A 24,060-nucleotide genomic window follows, 5' to 3' on the forward strand; every position below is an offset into this window, starting at 1 on the left:
TGTAAATAAATCCTTATTGAATTATCATATTTTGAGTGTTCCTCTGCTTCCCGTAGAAGACCTGATTAATAAAATTCTTCGATCATTTTTGGAAGATCGTCAGCTATTATTTCATCAAATATTGCTTCTGTCCATTCCCTCTCATCTCCTTTTGGAACTCCAATTATATGTGTTAAACATTCTCATGGTGTTCCTTTTGCCTCTACGATTTCTTACATAGTTTACATTCATTTATGCCCCATTCTGAATATTTTCTTGTGACCTATTTTTAAAATTTCACTAATTAAATCTTCAGCTTTGTCTAAACTACTGTAGAACCTACCCTTTAAATTTTTAATCTTGGTTATTGTGTTTCCCACTTCTAGAAATTCCATTTGGATATTTTTCGTAGTTTCCAGTTCTTTGAGGAAATTCTCAGTATTATCTCAAACACCTTAAGCACATACATTTTAAAGTCTATTCTGATAATGCCACCATCTAGATCCCTTGTTGAGTTGTTCCCATTGTCTGTTGATTTACGATAATGTTGTTTTGTCTCTTTATGTGCCTAGTTACATTTTATTGTGCATGCGATGATATACGTGAACAATTATGTATCTAATTTGAGGCCTAGGACGGAGGATGTTTTCTTCCTTCAGAAAGAATTTACATTTGCTTCTGGAAGTTGGCTAAAGCCATTAGCAATGCCCTAACACCTTAATTCAATTTCAGGAATTGAAGCGATTTAAAACAGCTTCAGTGCCTGCAAGATGGAGTTTTATTGTTTTACACCCTTTTCCTAGGGTGTAATCCTTGGATTCTCAACCCAAAATACGATTGTTACCAAAGATCTCCTTGGCAGGGCATGGAATCTGATTATTTTACGTCTTGGCTCATGAGCAAGAGGCTTTGCATCTTCTCTCCCCTCAGGGGGAAAATTTGTCCCAAATGCTCTGCTCATGCTTTTAGGTTTTATTCTTCTCCAGGTCTTGGATCCATAATTCTTCCCCATATTGTTAAATCTCCAATTCCTTTCAGCAAATGCTTATTATATTTTGCACAACCTTCCTAACTAGCAGTGAAAGGGTAGTCCTAATTACTTAGACTACCATTTCAGAAGCCTTTAAATATAATTTGAATGGTTTATTAAACGGGTCTAAATGTTTTATCAGTTATTTCTATGAAGAACACTTCTCAACAATAGGATCTATTAAGATTTTATTAAAATCTCTCAAACAGAAATTTCACAGTTATTTTAAGAATAAATCCAGATGTGAAATATTATTTGTGAAAGTAAGATTGAGGGTCTCATTAAAAGATTTGAAAGAATTCATTTGGAAGTTTTTACAAATTCAATTTTTAACACCTTTTTAATTTTATTTTTCCTTGCAATTACATAACTTAAAGAAAATATTTTTAACCAAACACTATAAAAATGCCCCCAAAGCCCCTTTAGTTTACTCCAAAGTATCACGCAAATACTACTATCTTTTATATATGGACCACAGCATGAGAACAGTTGGTAAGGACTTTCCTACCAACGATTATTTCATATCCCTTCTTTCTTTTTAGTAGCACTCACTTTTCACCATAGAAGATGAAAATACCAAACATGTGTTTTCCCATAGGTTTTGCCAAGGGGGATACCACATGACCCAATGTAGGCAAATAGGAGGGGCCTGAGGAGAAGACTCCAGGGGACGCCAAGGAAAGATTTGCCTTCCTAAGAAAAACTGATCAACCCAAATCAATGGCCGTTTTCTTCATTGGATGTGATACCTTCATTCCTTGTGATACTTGAACTGCTGCAGCCATGTGTGGACATAACGAAATATTGCTGATATGCTGAGAATAGTAGAATTGAAAGATGGAAAGCACAGAGACCCCAAAAAAGTTGTTCAGCAAGTGAACCAATCTGGAACATCTCTACCTCTCCGGCTATGCCAGAAAACAAATCTTAGTATTTCAGCTCATTGTACTTGAATCTTCTATTACTTGCAATCAGGATACTAACTAATAAAGCTATGGTGGTTTTAAAGCATGGTCCCCAGATTATTTGACACTTGTGCCATTGAAAGGTGGGCAGCTTCTAGAAGCTGGAAAAGGCAAGGAAATGGATTCTCTTCTCAAGCCTCCAAAGGGAACACAGTCCTGCAGACTCATTTTAAATTTCTGACCACTGTAAAACAATAAATTTGTGCTGCGTTAAGCCACTACATTTATGATAATTTGTTACAGCAGCAATAGGAAACACACAGTGATTAAGAACTTAGGTGCTGCTATCAGCCTCCTTAAGTTTAAATCCTTCTTCTACTACTTACTGGATACATGTTCTTTGGCAAATTACTTAAACTCTCTGTACCTCAGTTTCATCTTGAACAATGGGATGATGCTAACAGAACCAAACTTGCTGCGTTGTCATGGGTTTAAATGAGAAATCCTAGGATTATCTGAAACTTCGTAATTTTTAAATAAATGTAATCGTTCTGCTAATATTTATAATTTGATTTAGTATATTTGTACTTTCTCTCCTATGAATCAAAGTTTTTTTTTTTTTTACATAGTCATGGAGGAGGGGTGTAAGAGCATCTACTTCAGGAGTTGTAGTACATACAGCATCTCATCTGATCCTCACAACCAACCGTGAAATAGCTGTAATTTTGTTTTCATACGAGAAAACTGCGGCTGTGGGAGGTTAATTTTTCCAAGTGACATAGCTAGTAAGAAGACAAATCAAAGCAGCTTGTTCACCATTTCATTCACTACACTTATTTGCTGGATGATGATGCGCGAATATGTGCAAATAACCAGGGCAGTGGGCGCTCATAAATAATGCGGAGTTTAGACTGACACTAGGTCACCCCATCTGACCCACACGGGCACAAATCCCAGCTCTTTAACACCCGACCCTGGTTTCCAGAAAGGTTGGAGGCAACACAGAGAAGGTTCCAGTCGCGGGAACCCTTGTGGAGGGGGGGATGGGAGAGGGGGGTGCAGGAAGGTGATGCCACTGCGACGCAAAGGCGGGGCCTGCGTGGGGAACGCCCCGGGCCATCAACGGGGGCCGAGCCTCCCCGAGGCCAGTGCGCGGCCGCATAGCTAGGCCCGCCCATCGCTCCGCCCCGCAAGAAAGCCGGCGCCACCATGGAGGAGTATCATCGCCCCTGCGATGAGGTACCGCCCCTCCACTGCCTGCGAGCGACCCCCGCCCCCGCCCGCCGCGGCGCTTTGTCTCGGCCGGGTGGTCTTCCGGCACCCGGCACCCGTCGGCTCCGAGAGTTGGCGTGCAGCGTCCTCCGAGCCCGGGTCCTGTCCTCAGGGCCCGGGATCCGCCCCGCCCGTCCCCGGCCCCCCACCCCGAGACCCTGAGGGTGGGCTGAGAGTCGGGGTAGCAGGGGAGGCTGGGAGCTGACAGTGGGGTCGGGGCCGAGGGGTGGAAGGCCTGACTCCGGGTGCGTGGGGTGGGGATGGGGTGGCGGGAGCCGCCCGTCTGTAGGGCGGGCCTTGGGAACCGGTCTTCCTGGCTGCTTCCTCCGCCCCTTGGTGTCCCCAAAGCAGGTGCCGCATCCCGGCCAAGGGAGGCCCTGTGGCCAGAGCCGCTCCCGGGCACTCTCGCCTGGGTGGTTTGGAAGGAGGTGCTTTATGGATTAGGAGCCCTTGCTTACTGACTCAGGCTTCCCGAAACCTCACCAGAACCCCGTGATGTCAGTTGTCATCTTCCTGTTACTGATGGGGGACTCTGACTTTCATGGTGGCTAAGTGACTTGCCCAAAGTTAGAACTGCCAGGAATGACAGATGCTCCATTTGAACCCAGACCTCTGACTACACAACTACAACTCTTGCTTCCCTGTAACCACGAGGAGGCTGAGGCCTGTTGGATCCCAGCATAACCTGTGACAGGACAGAATAGACAAAGACATTTTCTGTGCAGTGGTAGCCACAGGTGAATGGTGCCGGGAAATAAAAGTAGGCTGGCACGTGGTGGGCGTGCAGCATAAAATGGTGTATCAGTAGACCCCAGGAAGGGGCTTCTGGACCATTCATCTTTAGGATGTGGGCTTCTGCAGAAGCTAAGACCACATTTAAATTCATTACTTCTGTGATGCAGGTGGCATACACACTTCAAGATCACTGGTAAAGTATTTTATTTTAGAAATTGAAGCACAAGCAATTTCACCCTCAAGGCATATCCCCCAACAAGCCCTAGTCTCCTAACTCCTAAGAGGGTTCTGTACTACCCTTTAAATACCTGTATTTTAAAATGAATAACATTACATTTGTTACCATGGCCACCCAATACAACTTGATTATCTGATGACCTTCCAAATTGAAGTGGAATGGACATCATTTAATTTGTAGACCACTTTTGAAAATAGATAAGGGCTTTATTTGAAGGTAAAATGATGATTTTAATAGGGGCAACTGTGACATCTGTTTTCATGATATTTCTGATTATTTAGGATATTTTTATTCCTTTGTTGTTGGGGAATTATCTGGTGTAATTAAATGAGTTGAAAATATTTTAAACCTGTACTCAAGATGATACTTATTTTCAGAATTTACTTAGTTTTTGAACTATTTTGTTGTACAGTGGGATTTACAAATACCCTGATGTCATAAAGCACCTAAAAGCATGTCTCCACAGAAACAAATCATGTAGTACCTGAAGTGTTTTGGTTTGGATTGGAATTTTATCACGTAGCCGAGGTCTTGACTCTAGCACAGTTCCTTGTCCTTAATGGTTACTTTTAACTCAAGATTGTATCAAGCCATTCCACAGGAAAGACTAAGTTGCCAGACCTGTTATATTATAGGTCTATATAGAGTATAGGTCTAACATATTATTTATATATTATAAAGTGACATTCATTTGGAATGATCAAGTATTTTCATAACCTTTAACTCAGGAAAGCCACATTTTTGCCAAGCATAAGTTAAAAACAAAATTGAAACTTATCTACTCAGCATTCCTCTCTCATGGTCCCCCTTATTCTCACTTAGCTGCAACCATTTCCTGTGTACTGATAACACATCCTTATATCCACCTCCTATTTCCTGAGCTTTACAATACACTGATCCTCAATCTCAGGTGTTCATCAGAATCACCAGTAAAGCACTTTTTTTCCCTTGTGCCATCCATATCTATTTAAAAAAATTTTTATTTTATATTGGAGTATAGTTGATTTACCATGTTGTGTTAGTTTCAAGTGTACAGCAAAGTGATTCAGTTATACATATACATATATCGATTCTTTTTCAGATCCTTGTCCCATAGAGGGTATTACAGAATATTGAGTAGAGTTCCCTGTGCTATACAGCAGGTCCTTGTTGATGATTTTGTATAGTAGTGTTATATGAATAAAGCACTTTTTAAAAAAACGTAGTTGCCCAGGCTCTGCCTCAGAACTGATGGATCAAAATCTCCATGGAAGTAGGTGGGGAAAGCATTTTGCGATTTTAAAGGTGATCAAGGTGGAATTAGTAGCCTCAGTAGACTTAGTGCGCCTTTTCACTATGGTCTCCTTCACTAAAACCTGTCTTGGCCAGCCTAGGGTATTCTGTGTAGCATCGTAGCTACCAGGAAAAGGAAGTCTGTGTTGAAAGCAACTTTATCTTTTGTTTTCGATCTTTAGGTTGGTTTCAATGTCGATGAAGCCCATAATATTGTTAAAGAGGTGAGTTTCATGTCTTGTTCATCTTGAAGATTGATGCATTGCTTGAAATTGTAAAAAGCTGTGTTTTGACTTACAGCACGAAGTTAGAAACCTTAGTATTAAAACAAGATTTTTAATGTTTATTCGCTAATTTTTTATAGGGGTGATTCTATGTTTGTTGTGTTGTATGCTGTCAGGCGTCTTGGGGCTTACCCTGAAAGGGATATTTAAGTATTGATTTAGAAAACTGGTTTGCTGCTTTCTAAAATTTACTCTCTGTCCTTTGAATAAAAGAACTTTTATTCCAATAGGGCCAAATATTATTTTAAATGTTAATGCTCTAAAAGTATATAGGTAAATTAAATGTATAGTATAATAAACATATAATTATAGTATATACATATATATATATCAAGTAAATAAAATACTGTAGAAATATCTGCTTTGGTTATTGTATGCTTTTTTTTAGCCCAATGTAATTGGAAAAATAGGGACTTCCCTGGTGGTCCAATGGTTAAGACTGTGTGCACGCACACACACACAAAATTGGAAAAATAATCACTTAACATCTTTTAGACACTGATATGATGGTAAGTCAAAATATTCAGAAAAATATTTGAAATATGGTATCTGGTCCTCATGTTAGGCAAATAGACAAGGAGTTCTCTTTGGGAATCAATGTTGGCAGAGGAATTTTAATTATTCTAGTGGTATCACATACAGACTACACTGTGGGTAAGGTACTCATGAACACTGTTAATAGTCCTGAGTCATTTTTAAGTGTGCCAAATCCTAGAAAAAAATGAGCTGGCCCAGAAGGCAGGCTCGTATTGTGGGCATGGCAGTTGGGGCCTGTGTCCTCGCAAGCCCCACCTGCCTTTAAGCTTGGCGGGATTGGCTTGCCCTCTGGGCACTGAGCACCTCCTCAGTCCATCCTGAGATGATGCCTTACCTGCCTGAATGTTTAGGGCACGAGCTCACCCAGAACTCACCCAGGGCTGGTCTTGTACAACCTGTGGTCTGAGAGAGCTGGATAGGCACTGGAAAATCCTGCCATATTGTAATAATTCAAAATCATGTATTAGAACTTTGTAGCCAGGAATATTTCATTATTAAACCAAAATGCAAATGTTTTCGATACCTTGGCAATGCAAAAGCACAAATGAGGGCAGTGGGGGCGGGGGTGGAAGAAGGGATGGAGGTCATGGGTCACGCTTCTTAAAATGCGATACACATACTTAGTGGTGGCTAGGTGATCCTAGAAGCCACTGGGTGCATTTTAGAGCATCAATTTTACTTCCATATTTGCAAGAGGGAGTTAAGTAATATAAATAATTTAACACCATTTTCATGTACAAACAAACTGACACATTATGGAGTCAAAAGCAAGCTTCATTTGAAATTTTCGTATGAAATATGAGACTTGAAAGATCTCAGGTTTGCCGCAGGTGGCTTTCAGCTACCTGTCTATCCTCTTTCCTCCCATTCTCTTCCCATGAGCCAACTGTCTTTGCCATTGAGGCATTAGAAAGGGGTGTGTGTGTGTGTGTGTGTGTGAGAGAGAGAGAGAGAGAAGGCTATTTGAAAATATTTCAGCACTTCCCAGATGGTTATACAACTTGAGCAGACATTTCTGTTTTTCTTATCTTTTGCTGATCTCCTTATTTTCTTAGAGTCCTTGCTCTGAGCTACTATGCTAACATATTTCTCCTGCTGAAGTCTCCGAGCCACTCACTTATCAGTGATATGCATGTTTTATTTATTGTCAGTAATAGAATTTGCCCACAAATTTTCATATAAAAAGTGAGTTACAAATGGAATTAACTTGGAGCTTAATCTATATTTGATTCAGGAAGCCCAGAGAGTATATCAAAGCCAATATTACTTAAACAACAATGTTTTGAGTGCCTGCTACGTGCCAAGTTCTGAGTTTGGCCCTGGGGATACAGAGCAGGTTAAAGACCTCATTATCTAGTGGGCCTCCTGGTTAAGTGGTAATGAAGAAGGCTAAATGTTAATTAATGGTAATTAGCAGGGCTATTTACAGTGGGCTCCACAGGCCCTTGATGTTTGTTTGGAGCAGAACTTGAAGAGTCACATTAGATAATCTGAAAGGAGAGGAGGGCTCGTAGTTTTCCATTAAGGCACAGCAGTCTAGGGAGAGGAAGAGGTTCCCCAAAGGCTGTCAGCTTGGGAATGGTAAAGTCTGAATTAAATCTTTGTCCCCGTGACCCTGGGGCCACTGACCCTCCTAACTCTTCACGTTACTGAACATTCTAGGAGAATAATTTGAGCCACGTTACTTTCTTCAACCCCTCTAAATTTAGTTTTTCTTTTTACATTTTATGATTAGTGAAGATTTTATACTATCCAGCTTAAGATTCCATATTAGTGCCTCTACTATAGTCCAATTATAGTAAATGAAAGCTGTACATGTGCATGTGTGTGTGTCTGTCTGTCTTATTAAGCTGGATTCTATAAATGAATTGAATGAGTGCTTTACTCTCCAGGCTCTGTCACTTGAATAAAAAATAATAGCAGCAAAATAAGTCATAGAAAGACAAATACTGTATGATCTCACTTATATGTGGAATCTAAAAAAAACAAACTCATAGAAACAGTAGAATGGTGGTTGTCGTGGGGTTGGGAAAATGTCGGTCAAAGGGTACAAACTTCTAGTTATAAGATGAGTAAGTTCTGAGGATCTAATATACTATGGTAACCATAGTTAACAGTACTGTATTGTATACTCGAAGGCTGCTGCAAGTAGATCGTAAATGTTCTCAACACACACACATACACACACACAAAATGTGAGGAAGGGAATGTTTTAACTAACCTTATTGTGGCAATCATTTCACAGTATAACGTGTGTCAGACCGTCACATTATACACCTTAAACTTACATAATATTGTATGTCAGTTATATCTCAATAAGACTGGAAAAAATAAAATAGCAATAACGATAGTGATAATATCTCTCATTACTTATGTGTTTACTCTGTGGCAGTCACTGTGTTTGAGCACACAGCTTTCCTTATCTCACCCCATCCTCACAACAACTTGATAAGATGAGGCTGTTATCTCTAATTTAAGGATTAGGAAAATAGGGGTTTCAAAAGATTGTCACTTGCAAAAGGTCATAGGGGTGGCAGAGGTGACCTTAAAACCCAAGACTGTGTTACTAAACCAGTGCTCTTAATCACGTATCGGAAGTGGATGCAAGTAAACACTGTGGAAAATTATTTAACTTTCTCTTTCTAGAGCGCCTGAAAAGTAGTGTTTGTTGATGATTACTTTTAGTGGCAGGTGTGCTTGTTGTTTGATAGCTAAGCAGTTACATAATATGAATGAGGATATAATTATTGTACATGAGAAATACATTTTCCAACTGGTCTCATCCTTTGCTTCTCGCATCTGCAACCTAGTTCAAATTCCAGCTGTTTCAAAGCCATTCTTTAACCAATTGATATTTCACCCTTTTAAAATCTCCACCCCCCATAATCCTTTTATGACATGACTTATCACGCTTGATTAGTCTTCCTTGTGTTGTAGAGTTCTTTTATTAGCTTCTCTGCTAGACTGTTAAGTACAATAGAGGCCATCTCCACATTTATCTTTATATGGCCCATAACATCTCATAGAGTGAGATCATGCATGCAGAAATGCTTTGAAAATTCTACAACAGTTAGAGACAATGCATAATACATATTTACCAGATGTATATTTTCTAAGGTATCTTATTGGGTGATAAGTGTATTTTATGTTTTGAATAAATCTTTTGCTGTGATATATATATATAATTTGTTTAATTGTCCTCTGCCCTTTTAGTGTATAGATGGAGTCTTGGGAGGTGAAGATTATAATCAGAACAACATCAACCAATGGACTGCAAGCATTGTGGAACAATCCCTAGCACATCTGGTTAAGCTGGGAAAAGCTTATAAGTATATTGGTAAGTATCGGCATCCTTCCTCACTAGTTTCCTCACCTTTGTCTCTGTGGTTTTTCTCTGAATTTAGAGAATGTAAATGAATGATAGACACTTAAGTTGGATACTAATAGGGAGTGAAGGACTTCTGGCTTATTCACCCAAAAATAATCTGTGGTAATACTAAAAGATGGAGATCTTTCACTGCTCAAAAGCAGTTTGAGCTCCTGCCAACCATCTACTTGTCTTGGTAGCATCATCTTTTACATTTGCATCGGTTATCTTCACTGAAACTCCCTCAGCCCTACTGTCTTCTTTCAGTGGCTCCATGCCTCTGTAGATGTAGGATTGTGAAGTGCCACATGATAATTGTAAAGGGGAATATTCTCTTTGTTTCTGTGTCTGAGTTATGCCCATGGGACAAGGCACATAATTGGCCCAGATTTCTCCTGCAGTACAGTCATCATTGGTTATGGCACTGGGCAACAAACAGACTGGATCCAGTGGGGTCAAAATCATGATGGTAAATAATCAAGATGAGAGGCTTGTTTTTTTTCAATCCACTTGCTGAATGCTTTGTTTTCTGTTATTTTTTACAGCTTTTAGAGCTCCAAACTTAGATATCTTTTCCTTTGTAAGTGTTCTCACTCTGCAACTTTATTTTCAGTGACCTGTGCAGTGGTCCAGAGGAGTGCATATGGCTTTCACACAGCCAGCTCATGTTTTTGGGACACCACATCTGATGGTAAGAGACTTTAACCTGATTCAGACAAAATCCAACTACTAGCAAAGTCAGATAGTGTACTTCTTATCGAATCCTTATTTATCTCTAAATTCCCACAAGATTTTATCAGCAGAATTGCTTTGTACCTAGTGACAAGTATGCCATCAGACAAATAGGAAATGTGAAGATTTAACAAATTGCAGGAAATATGATATTAAAACCTATGAAAAATGTGTGTGTGTGTATATATATATATATATATTTCCTGGTAATTTTGATGCTTTGCTGGTATTTCAAAGTCCTATTGTTGTGTGTTTTCAGGAACCTGTACTGTAAGATGGGAAAACCGAACCATGAACTGTATCGTCAACGTCTTTGCCATTGCCATTGTCCTGTAGCAGGCTAAAAATGTTCGGCCAAGGCCATTAACTTAAGAATTTGTCAGTGTATCCTTTCTAAAAAGAGTAACAGTTACTTATTCATGTGCTAGATGACAAGTGTGCAATATGCTTCAAAGCAATCAACAAAAACTGAGTAGTGCAAGCAAGCAATCTTGTAGGAAGTCGGCAGATTGTCTCATATTCCATACAGCATCATTGAAATAGGAAACACTTAATGTTAGCAAAAAACAAATGCAGAAATATGGCATGACATGAACATACAGTCTTACATTTACACCAGCTTTTCACTAACAATATGCACCTAAGGAGATGGGGAAATCCATTCAGATAATTAAATTTTTGTTCAGCTAGAAAAGTTAACAGGGATAAATATATGGACAAAAAAGCTGCAAGGATAAATGTGGAGAAAATAATAATTAGTTAATACGTCTTAATTATTTCTCCTTCTTACTTAGTTGTACATATGATTTAGTGGAAAGTAATCCCATTCCATTTTTTTTTTTTTTGGACTGTGCCACGCGGCTTGCAGGTTCTTAGTTCCCCGACCAGGGATTGAACCCATGCCCTCGGCAGTGAAAGCGCAGAGTCCTAACCACTGGACAGCCAGGGAATCCCCAATTCCATTCTTTTTTCTCCTATCAACTAATATTACAGTAGCAACTATTATTAACTTGTTTGCTTTTTCTGAGAATGGTTAAATCGGTTTTTTGTTTGTTTTGTTTTCTTGGGTTGTTTTGTTTTGTTTTGTTTTGCTACACCGCGTGGCTTGTGGGATATTAGTTTCCTGACCAGGGATTAAACTCGCACCCTCGGCAGTGAAAGCATAGAGTCCTAACCACTGGCCTGCCAGGGAATTCCCTTAAATCAGTTTTTTAAATTTCAAATTCTTAGATTTACATTTGAGGGCGAATTAAATCAGGTAACTTGAATTCCCTAGCTAAACAAAATTAGTTACAGTGTATGATGAAAAGTATATGACTCTAACAGCTGCCTTACGATTCATTCATTCCATGTGGAACAAACATTTACTGAATGTCTGTTATGAGCTAGTTCTCTGCTAATTATAGTTATCAATATGCTGTTCAAATTCTGTTTCTTTTGGTACCAATTCAGTTGGACAGCTAACATTTATGTTTGGGAAAGAAAAAAGAAAGAGTTGTTTTACAAGAGAGGAAAAAGTGACTCTGGTTATCCAGGTAGAAGTAAGCAAATGACAAGCACTTATTGCTGACAGAGAATTATAGATGTAATTTTAAGAATTGCTCCTGGCAAGCAAAAAAAATGCATAAAATATGCAACTCTTAGTTAAAGGCCTTATTAGCAGTCTAATATACAAGCAGTAAATTTTGTCATTGCTTTAGCTACAGTCATCTGTAAATAATTTTTAATACTTATGCGAGGTTCAAATTGAGTGGAATAAAGTGTAAATTAAAAGAATACAATCATTAGCAGGTTACTGAATATCTCAGGGCTTATGAAATGTAGTTAAATCTATTAAGAAAATAAAAGAGAAAAAATAGGGTACACAGCTGGCCACCAAATGCGAAGTCAACCTGCTACTTAACCTTGAAAACAAAATCAGTTTTGCATATTACCACTAACACTAACTAATACACATAGGGAGTGGAACCGTGATTCATTGAATTCTGAGGGGAAAGAAAAGCTTAGTGTTGACAATATTAAGATGGTATTCTTGCAGGAATGCCATGTGCATGTTTGATATCTTGCTGAGTAACAGTAATTGTTCAGTGTTGAAGAAGAGGAAGAAAATACAAGGATAGAGTTTAATGCAGTGATCTACATTTTGGGCACGTCAGAAATTTTCAGCCATTACCTTTATGTTAGTTTAAGTTGCTGGCTTTGGTGCCCTTGAAGATTATAATAGTGACCAAAATATATCTGTGCAGTTAAGGCTCGCTTTTGATTATTGTTATTGAAGCCTGATTTTAAAAGAATAATAATGAAAATACCTCGTGAACTTGCTATCTTCTCTGTTTCTAGTTAAAATGTAATAAAGATTATCCTCCTGCACTGTATGTTTGCTTCTGGATGATCATTGAATAGGTAAAGAAATGGCATTGTCTTTATGAAATTCTAAATAACAGGAATGAGGAAGAGAAATGAATGTCGGGCCACATAGATACACTGTACAGAATAAATGCCATTAAAATAGCAACCTGAACCCAGTGTTCACCATTACAACATAAATAACAGCTCCTATTTTATGCCTTTTAATATTTTTAACAAGAATTTATTTTAAAAAGCAGTATAAATATATTCTATAACTATTTATTAGCTTTTAAAAAATATTTAATTAATTAATTTATTGGCTGCGTTGGGTCTTCGTTGGGTCTTCGTTGCTGCACATGGGCTTTCTCCAGTTGTGGTGAGTGGGGGCTATTCCTTGTGGTGCACAGGCTCCTCATTGTGGTGGCTTTTCTTGTTGCAGAGCACAGACTCTAGGCACATGGGCTTCAGTAGTTGTGGCACGTGGGCTCAATAGTTGTGGCTCCTGGGCTCTAGAGCGCAGGCTCAGTAGTTGTGGTGCACGGGCTTAGTTGCTCTGTGGCATGTGGGATCTTCCCGGCCCAGGGATCGAACCCATGTCCCCTGCATTGGCAGGTGGATTCTTAACCACTGCGCCACCAGGGAAGTCCTGTTTATTAGCTTTTAATAACTATTTTTTTGGCAAGGAATTTTGTCCTATTTGCCCAATCAAGTTGTTGCTGTTTTGTTTTTTTAATTAAGGACTTTAAATATATAAAATTAGGGTATTCAGATGTAAGTACTAACTCGGATTTTTGTAAAGCTATAATTTTATGTTTGTAAAGTGTGAGTATACAGCCCTAAATGATGGCAACATCTCATTACATTTTCTCTGGTAAAAAGTACGTTTTTGCTCTTCTTTCCAAGTTGGGTGTTATCTAATTATGAGTCACTGAAAGCATTTTCACCACCTACAATCATCACCACATTTTTAAGGTAATCTTACGATGCTGCGGATTATATTTTTCAAGTTTGAGTAAAAAACCTTGTCTGTCCTTCATAACAGTTTGATAAAAGTGGGAGAAAAATCTGTGATTTTTTTTTGTGTGTGTGGTAGGGCAACTAGGTCTTTTGTATAGCAGACACCAAAGCAAAGTTTGAGAGATGAATTGAAAATTTCACCTCAGGTGCTAGACTCTACCCAAGGGGAACTTGTTTTATAATCTAGAAGGTGGACCTATGTTTGTGGCTAAAGAGGCTTATAGTTTCAATGTCTAATAATTCAGTAAAATTGACCCCTGCATATTCACTAAATTCCCTGCAGAAAGATCTTAAGCGTTCAGCCCTTACAAGATTTAGCTAGCCACCATCAATATACATTAACCTCAGTGGTCCAGGAGATTCTAGCCCACCATGTGTAACTGCAGATCCCATATTTCTCACTGTGGTTCCATTCAATGTCATTCCATGTCATCTTTGGATATGTAGGATATATTGACAATCCCGGGCTAATTAGAAATGGTTCCTAATTTCTTCATGAAGAGTGTCTCTTCCCAAAATGGTTTCTAAGGATCTCAGAGATGAAGCTGGAACTTTGACACTCGCAGCACCACTGGGATGATATGTTTCTTCCTTATAGGACATAAAACGTGGGCAACTACCACCACTCTGGGATGCTTTAAAGGTGAAGACTATATGGGGAAGTTTCTTGGTTAGGCAGTTCTGCCTAACCAGGTCAGGGAATTTGAGGCCTGGACTTATCCAGTAATGTACATTCAACTTTCTTCATGCCAAAATAAACCTTTTTATTTTACTGTATGCTTTGTCTTTTTAGATATTTTTATGTATGCCCGCTTCTAACTTGAGATATTTCAATCTGGGTTTCTCAGAGCAGAGTTTCATATGAGGCAGTATTATTACTTAATGAAAGTTTTATTTTCATCCCTGTAATGCCTTATGGAGAAAATCTCCATGAAAATTAATCGATTATGTCATGTATTGACCTTTCCTTAACCTTTAATTTTGTAGGCTAGGAATTTGGAGTAAGCTGCATGAGCTAACATAGGGTTTCACAGTTAATGCTCATATAGAATACCACCCAAAATGATCAGGATTAGTGTAGTGGTCTCAATTAAATTAAAGCGAACTTGTTCTGTAAAGGGCCAAAAAGTAAATATCTGAGACATCAAAGGGCTTTGCAACTACTCAAGTATGCTGTTGTAGTGTGAAAACTGCCCAAGACAGTGTGTAAATGGATGGGCATGACTGTGGTCCAATAAAACTATTTACAAAAAGAGGTCAGGCTGGAGTTTGTCGACCCCTGTAAGAGGTGTTTCCTAGCCACTTACAAAATTATACCTTAATAATTTGAGAACTTGTTTTTCTTTTTATTGTTCTCAGTTATAAACAATGGAACACAAAGCACTTTTATATGTTATGTTTTATTATCTTGGACTCAGAGACCTTACCAGTAAACCAGACCTGTACTCTCCTTATTAAAAGAAAAGGGCTACAAATCAACTTTTCCAAAACTAAAGCATTCCTTTTGTGATGTATATCACCTAACTTTTCACTAGTTTACAGATAATTTTATATCTTAGTATCTTGGAGTTCATTTTACAACCTTAGTTTAAAGAACGTTATTATAAAAAGGTTAACATTTTGTTATTTACTGATTTTTGCTTTTTTGTGGCTAAGATGGACTCTATCTAGGGAATCATCCATGTGTACTGGACATGGCAGTCACCCATTCAATGCCACCTGTTAGAAATATCACACACACAAAATTGCACAGTCCACAGATAAAATGACCCTGCCCCATAGTTTGGGGACGTAGATGTTCTTTACCCAGGAATGGCTACATATTGCACGAGGCATGAGCACCTGACCCAATGATGATTTATCCATAGATTGATTTTTAATCCATAAAGTGGCTGGGATACATTAAGCCAAGCAAAGTATCAATAGTTCTCTGAATTTTGGATCAGAAAGTAAGGAGAGCATTATTCAATAGGAAGAAAAGGGAGCAGATGAAAAGCAGAAGTCTTTTTTTTTAATTTATTTTTTATTTTTTAAGCTCTTTATTGGATTATAATTGCTTTACACTGTTGTGCCAGTTTTTGCTGTACAACAAAGTGAATCAGTTGTATTTACACATATGAAAAGCAAAAGTCTTGTCAAGGATTCATCCAAGTTTTCTTATTAGCAGAACTGTCATCACAGCTGCCCTCTCCTCTCACTACCACCCTGCAATCCAGGGAAGACAGACCAAACTTCCAATACCAGTAACACCAGCACGAGTGTTGAGAATGGTGTCAGCAGCAAATGTGGCAGAGAGAGTGGTGCAGGGAGCAGGTTGATGGGCATGGTCTGGTAGATGGCTTAGAATCACCAGCATAGGGTGATAAAAAACAGAACAAAAAGCTGTACGTGAATGTTCATAGCAGCATTTTTAGTAATAGCAAAAGACTAGAAAGCACTTTTGTCCTTCAATGGGTGAATGGTTTAACACACTGTGGTACATACGTGAACTATTACTCAGAAAACACACACATAAGAACTCATGAATCTCCAGAGAATTATGCTGAGTGAAAAAGCCAATCCTAAAAGAATACCGTGTGATTCCATCTATACAACATTTTTGAAACAAAGGTTTAAAAAATGGCAAACAGGTTAGTGGATGCCAGAGGTTAGAGATAGGGCAGGGGGGAGGGGGAAGGGGGCAGGAGGGAGGTGGATGTGGTTATAAAAGGCCAACAGGAAGAATCCTTGTGGTATCGGAACTGTTCATTATCTTGGCTGTGGTGGTGGATACACAAACTTACACATTATAAAATTGTGTAGAACTAAATACACACAAATGAATACAAGTAAAATTGGGGAAATCTGAATAAGGTGGGCGGATTTGTTAATGTCAGTATCCTAGTTGTGATATTGTAGTAGGGGTTTGCAAAATGTTCCCATTGGGGGAAATTGGGAAAAGGATATAGGAGATTTATCTCTATTGTATCTCATGACTGTAGATGAATTTATAATGATATCAATAAAATTTTCAATTAAAAAATGAAGGTGAAATAAAGACAATTTCATAGTAAAAAACATTGAAAAAAGCAGATCAACTTCTGGTTGGTTTTATTGTCTATAAATTCTCTACAAACAATGTGCCCTCTTATTGCTTGCACCCAGGGAAGACCACTCCCACCACTACCCATGATACACCACTGGATAGAGAAAGAATAAAAGAGAAAAAGTGAGTTGCCAGAATAGCCAAGCTCTTCTGTAATGAGTCGATCTCTTAATCTGGAAAATTTTATGCATTGACTCTCTTAAATTTGAGCTCCTGAATGATTCATTGTAGCAAGGACAGAATTACTCTTAGACCAAAGAAGTGTTAGCTTTCCCTAAAGTATGTCAGAGATATGAAAGAAGGCTAAATATTTCAATGAAAATGAGGGTACTTTTTACAGTTATTTATCCATTTATCAGTCAATGGACATTTGGATTATTTTTCATTTTTCACCATTATGAAAAATGCTGCTGTGAACATTTGTGAACAAGTTTCTGTGTGGACATATGTTTTCATCTCTCTCGGGTTTATGCCTACGAATGTAATTGCTGGGTCACATGGTATGAAAGGTGAGATGACTGTTGGATGCTAAGTAACCAACAATGCCCACTACCCTTTCACAAAGAAATCCTCTCACGTAATTACCGAAATAGATAGCCAACTTGATCTAGTTTCTATTTACCTGCTTGGGATATATATGGATATAAGAAATACTTTACTTTCCAGTCAGAAAGAGAAAGACAAATAACCATATGATATCACTCATATGTGGAATCTAAAATATGACACAAATGAACCTACCTACAAAACAGAAACGGACTCACAGACATAGTGAACAGACTTCTGTCTGCCAAGGGGGAGAGGCGGTGGGGGAGGGATAGGGTGGGAGTTTGGGGTTCGTAGAAGCAAACTATTACATATAGAGTGGATAAACAACAAGGTCCTACTGTCTAGCACAGGGAACTCTATTCAATATCCTGTGATACACCATAATGGAAAAGAATATAAAAGAGAATGTATATAAATGCATAACTGAGTCACTTTGCTGTGCAGAATTAACACGACATTGTAAATCAACTATATTTCAATTAAAAAAAAAGAAATACGTTACTTTCTTGTTACCTTTTGTATCAGTTCCCTATTGCTGCTTAAACTTTGTGGCCTGAAACAACGTGAATTTAGTCTCTTACAGTAAGTTCTAGAGGTCAAAACTCCACAGTAGTCTTACTGGACTAACGTCAAAGTTTAAGCAGGGCTGCATTCCTTCTGGAGGCTCTGGGTGGGCATCCGTTTTCTTGCCTTTTCTAGCTTCTAGAGGCTCCTACATTTCTTGGTTAGTGGTTCCATCTTCAGAGCCAGAAGTGTAGCAATATCAAGACTTTCTCCTCTCTGACCTCTGCTTCTGTCATCTCCTCCTTTGACTCTGAGCCTCCTGCCTCTGTCTTTCCCTTATTAGGACCCTTGTGATTGCATTGGGCCCACCCAGGATAATCTCCCATCCCAAGGTCTTTAACCTAAGCACACCTGCAAAGTCCTTTTGCCATGTAACACATTTACACGTGTGAGGGTCAGGATGTGGATATCTTTGGGTGGTCATTTTATTTAATACAACTATGATCACATGACACTGAATGTCAATGACTCAAATTAAGTATCAGAAAAACAGTAGGGAATATTGAGGACTGTGACGTGTTAGAAACAAGGTCTCAGGGTTCCCTAATCTTCCAGTTTTGTAAGAAATTCAGAAATATGGTGTGAAGTCTCTCAATTTCAAAACCTCAGTACTTTTCAACATTGGTGTTTGGACCTAGGGGTCTCATAAATAATACACCTCTGCCCTGCCTGAGTTCTGAACAAATTAAGAGACAAGGAGAAATACGGATTAAAATCAAAGTATCACCTTTCTGAGAAAGACAAATAGCATATGATATCATTTATATATGGAATCTAAAATGTGATACAAATGAATTTATTTACAAAACAGAAACAGACTTACAGACATAGAAAACAAACATAGTTATCAAAGGGGAAAAAGGGCGGGGGAGGGATAAATTAGGAGTTTGGATTAACAGATACAAACTACTACGTATAAAATAGATAAACAATAAGGTCCTACTGTATAGCACAGGGAACTCTACTCAATATCCTGTAATAAACCATAGTGGAAAAGACTATGAAAAAGAATATATATATATAAAATATATGTATATGTATATGTATAACTGAATCACTTTGCTGTACACCAGAAACTAACACAACTTTGTAAATCAACTATACTTCAATTAAAAATTTTTTTAATTAAAAAAAATCACCTTTCTGTTGGAGAATGGGACTGAGGGAAACTGATCTTTTTAATATTGACCCCCCAGAATTAGAGTTACCACCCAGTCATAAGCAGCAACATATTCTCTCTTGATGAATCAACAAAGAGGAAGGTAAGAAGAAGCCACTTCACTTCCCAAGGCAGGAATGAGTGAGAGAGTGAAAAAAGATCAGGGATGTTATGTGAATTGATTCTCCACATGGAGAACTCTATGAAAGGGCACGTGAGTGGGATTAAGCACTTGCTCCCGTAACACTTGGCACTGATTCTGATTTTTTAAAAAAACACTGTGTAGCCTAACATTGTACAGGCCAAAGAAGACATATCTGTGGGTTAATATGGTCCATGGGTCATTAGTTTGTCTCAATTTCATGGTCTACCAGCCTCTACCTTCCCCTCCCACCCTATCCCAGTCTCTTCCACCGTTTGCCTGATGTGGTCAGGCACTGCGATTGTTCCACAAATGGTCCACAGGCAAGGGCAAGGAAATTAAGTCAGCTATTGTCTGGCTTTAAGGCCAACGCAGTATGTCTGGGAGCAGTTATTATTGTTGCAACTTTGATAATATGAACTAGGGAGTTACCACAGAACTACTGTTCTGTGAAATCACTAGTATGCTCTTTTTGGAGGGCACTTTGGCAACATCTGTCAATTTTTTAAGTGTTATATCCCATGATTACAGTTCTTAAGATCTATACAACAGAAATAATAACATGAATGGATAAAGACAAATAAGAATTTTCCTTGCAATACTGTTTGTAAAAGCAAATTAAAAAAAAAAACACTAAAATGTCCACCAATACGGGAAGAGATAAATAAAATATGGAGAAAAGGGAAAGTATCACATTTCATTTTATGTAGTATATGGTTAGAAACAGTTAAACAATTATACATTACTTTCAAAAACCTAATTTAAATTACATAGTACGTGAATGCATTTTTTATGCAAAGCTTTTTCATATAACAAAAGCTTAACAAGCCCCTTGCTCTCCGTCTTGTCCCCATTTAGTCTCCCATCTCCTGTTACCCTTGGGAGCCATCCACTCCCAAGGGTAACAGGAGGTAATAACTGCTGTCGTTTTGATGTATGAGTCTAGGGGTTTCTCCACATTTATATACATATATGCACGTATTATTGGAAAACTGTATATAATATATATTATTCTGCACATTGCTCTTTTTAGGCAACAGTAATAATAAAAAAAATAATGCCTTTGGGATTTTTGTTCATGTCAACATATACAGAGCCACCTTGTTGAGTTTAGCTGCTATATTGTATCACATGGTATGGATGGGCCATAGTTTATTCCATTTGCTATTGGTGGACATTTAGGTCGTTTCCAATGTTCCACTCTAACAAACAATGCTGACGTGAATACCTTTGCTCGAATCTCTTTGTGTCCATGTGTGAATGTTTCTCTAAAACACTTTAGAAGTGGAATTTTTGGGTTATAAGATGTGTACCTTTTACGTCTTAATAGATTGTTCTTAAGTCAAATTCTGAAGAGATACAGAGAAAATAATAAAGACTTGAGAATAGCAAGCAAATATATTTGTAGATGGGAGGGAATTCGGACTTCCCTGGTGGCGCAGTGGTCGAGACTCTGCCTGCCAATGCAGGGGACGCACACTATAGCCCAGCCCCCACCCCAACAAAGCACAAAAATCGTACACACTGGGCCTGCTCTTTTTGTCATGCTCAGGATATCATACCTCCCCAACTCTTTGTATATGATTATGTGTATTTGTGTCTGTGTGTGTGCACGCGCACATGTGTGTTGCACAGAACTTGCAATAGGGTTTCTTCTGGATGACTGTCCTGAACCAAAGCAATTGCTGTGGAAGTAGGAGGGAAATGTCTAAATGTGAGAAATAGAATGGAGTTTGGATTATCTGGAGCTCATGACTGGTAGGTCTAGGGAGCCAAGCAGAGAGAAAATCTAAGGATGCCGTAGGGTTTGGTTTCTCATTGGCTGAGCTGAACAAGGTTTGTTGAAAATCACACCAAGCACCATTCACTGCCCCTCTGCTGCCAAAAATGGCACTTGACTGGGAGTAAGGAGCCCTCCACTTTAGTTCTGGCTCTACCTCTGGTTGGCTATGTGATCTCGAAGTAATCACTTCACCTTTCTTAAGCTGTGCTTTATTCATCTATAAACCGAAGAGGGCAGGTTAGGGCCTTTACAACTTTAGTATCACAGAATAAAAAATCCCAAACCAAGAGTCTATTCATCTAACAGACATATGATACTAAATCAACCCTTTGCATCTGTCCAGAAGCTTCTCTGGCACTTTTTCCCTCATAATATGTTACAGGGCTCTACAAAACTAAAATAAGACAAATAGAAAATGCAGTGCTTAAGACTGGCAGCAAGCAAGGGAGCAGGTTCAAGCAGGCAACTTGGCTAAAGCCGGCCGTGATCCAGAAGCCACAAAGACAGAAGGAGAATGACCAGTAGCTCCAAGCTGGCCTACAGGACGTGTCTTGTAAGAAAACCCAGTTCTACATATATATTTACAAATTTCTTGACTCTTTTCTTTTAATGATTCAGGGTAGTGTCAGAGGAGGGGCCTTGGAACCCTTTTGGCCAGTATTTCTCAAGGGTCGTCCATACACCAACCGCCCGCAGTGGGAAGACTGGAAGTGCCAGCTAAAAGCAAAAAGCCCAGGCTCCGTGAGTGCTTGACGTGCTGAATCAGAGGTGGAGGGTGAGGTGGAGGACAATCGGAATTCTCCATTTCTGACATGCTCCTCTGGTGATTCGTATGCATGTTAAACTTGAGAACCATTATCTTTGGGAGTCCACTATGTTCAGGATACATTTTAAAGATAAGATCTCCGGTCACAGAAAATCAAGAGTAAAAAATGTGTTGCTAGGCGGAAGTAAGATGCAAGCAGCGAAGATCCAAGGGAGGCAGAGATGCCTCCAGCAAGTGAAAGTCTGAAGTAGGGAAATTAGGGATGGCCAGACTTGTAGACTACAACCGAGTGCAGTGAGAAGGGCTCATCGTGAAGTCATAGAAGCCTAAAGCTGGAGGGGATTTGGGGTTGCCCCTGCCGACCTCCCAGCCACCAGAAATCCCTTCTTCAAACACGCTTGGCAGATGGTTATGAGAGGAGGTTGTCTAGGGCCTGGATTAAGGGGTGTGTTTAATAGCCAAACCTAGCCGTTAGGGTGATGCCTTCCATTAAATTGGTCCCCTGGGATGCTAGAGTCATGTGAGTAAGGCAGTATGGTCAAGTTTCAGGAGGGAAAAACACTGCGAGGTCTTTATCCCAGGCAAACACACACGTGCACACACATACTTCTGGTTGGTATAGGCTTTGAGAAATAGAACCTCGAAATTTTTGTTTTGCCTTTTCTTCCTCAAGGCATTTGTCTCTCTGTGCAGTTTAGCTGTGCTGCCACCAGGGGACAGAAGGACGCCACTGATTGTGTCCTGAAGTCTAAGCTTCAAAGTCAGCTCTCCCTCAGATTCAAAACGATGGCTCTCTGCTGGCTTTGATCACTTACCCAAGATGGATAGTCAGAGATCTCCAGCTTTCCCCATAAAATGTATCCATTTGTTCAAATGATTAAAATATGTCAAAGTTTAAACCTAGCACACTGGAACCCGCATTTCCCAGGCCTCTGAGTATAAGTAGGGCAGTGGCTGGTCTGTAGGAAACTCTTCCGGAGAGAAATCACCAGAATTCCAAATTCTTCTGTTTCATTCTCTCTGCTAGGTCTCATTTGTATCCCTCAGTAGCCTTTCTGGGCCTTTCTTGCCAAACTCCCAACACCTACTTCCCTTCTCTAGTGTCGTCCCCCCCACAGCACAGCATGAGGTCAGTGATTCATGTAGTAAATATTTACTCAGGGTTCATTACGTGCCAGACACCATTCCAGGCTCTGGGGGAACAAATGAACAAAACTCTCCTGTCATGGAGCTTACACTCTGGTGGAGCAGCGGACACTAAAGAAGTATGTTCAGAGAGTAAAAAGTGCTATAGAGAAGCCATAATAAGTAAGAAGTAATACTGGGGAGAGAGGGGGGTGGTTTAGGGAGGGGACAGTGGCAGGGCTGCTGTTTTAGATGGGGTGGTCAGAGCAGACCTCTCTCATAAAGGTGACATCCCCTCTGAGATGGGAATGAGGTGAGGGAGGGAGTCACACACATTGGTGAGAGAAGGTGCCTTCCAGGCAGAGGGAACCATAAGCATAAAGTTCTTGAGGTGAAACCAGTCTTGGTATGTTTGAGGGACAGAAAGTGGCCAGTGTGGCTGGAGCTGAGTGAGAAAAGGAGGGAGTTAATGGGAAATAAGACCAAATAGGTACCAGAGGACCTGATCATATGGGAACATTCTGTGTGAGATGATGTCGCGCTGATGTTTTTGAGCAGAAGAGGGATGTGACCTCCACGGCTGCTGTGTTGAGAGTAGACAGTAGGCGGGTGGGGACAGAAGCAAAGAGCCCTGTTAGCAGCGCCACTGTGATGGTGCAGGTGACAGATGATGGCAGCTCAGACTAGGATGGTCACAGTGGAGGTGACGACAAGCAGAGGTCAGATTCTGGACATGTTTTCAAGACAGGGTTGACAGGACTTGATAATGGACTACCCATGATGTGTGAGAGAGAGAAGAGTCAGGGGCAGGCTGAGGTTCTGGGGGAGCAAATGGAGTCTCGGTGCACTGGAGTGGGAAGGCCTTGGGGACAGGCAGTGGCGTCAGAAGAAAAGGAGAAGAGGGTGGGGTCCTGGAAAGTCCAGTGAAGAGAGTTTCGCAAGGAGGGGAATGTGATCAACTCTATCATGCACTAAGGAGATGGATGGCAGCCCTTCTGGCTGCAGCTGTAGTGACAGTTGCTCCCTACCCCACAATCTCACTGACATCATTGGACTTTTCTGTTATGTCCAACACTCACTATTCCTTCTCTCCCAAGTGTTAGAGACAATTTTCATACACGAGCTCAAAACACAACTGTCCTCTATATTCTGTTCTCAATTTCCTGTTTC

At 39.6% G+C, this 24,060-nt stretch overlaps 1 protein-coding gene across 1 annotated transcript; it reads left to right on the plus strand.

Moving 5' to 3' along the window:
- Positions 1–3,047: 3,047 nt before the first annotated feature.
- DYNLT3 (dynein light chain Tctex-type 3) lies at positions 3,048–12,726 on the plus strand. The gene is made up of 5 exons (XM_057719129.1): positions 3,048–3,153; positions 5,614–5,655; positions 9,466–9,589; positions 10,233–10,310; positions 10,611–12,726. The coding sequence occupies exons 1-5, from the start codon at positions 3,124–3,126 to the stop codon at positions 10,685–10,687; spliced, it is 351 nt and encodes a 116-aa protein (XP_057575112.1). The 5' UTR covers positions 3,048–3,123; the 3' UTR covers positions 10,688–12,726.
- Positions 12,727–24,060: the final 11,334 nt, after the last annotated feature.

The sequence above is a fragment of the Hippopotamus amphibius genome, chromosome X, assembly GCF_030028045.1.
Source record: "Hippopotamus amphibius kiboko isolate mHipAmp2 chromosome X, mHipAmp2.hap2, whole genome shotgun sequence".
Classification (NCBI taxonomy): domain Eukaryota; kingdom Metazoa; phylum Chordata; class Mammalia; order Artiodactyla; family Hippopotamidae; genus Hippopotamus; species Hippopotamus amphibius.

Coding starts and splice junctions, on each gene's coding strand:
- DYNLT3 (XM_057719129.1), top strand. CDS start 3,124: ATGGAGGAGTATCATCGCCCCTGCGATGAG. Junction 3,154..5,613: donor ATCATCGCCCCTGCGATGAG/GTACCGCCCCTC, acceptor TTCGATCTTTAG/GTTGGTTTCAATGTCGATGA. Junction 9,590..10,232: donor AAAAGCTTATAAGTATATTG/GTAAGTATCGGC, acceptor CTTTATTTTCAG/TGACCTGTGCAGTGGTCCAG.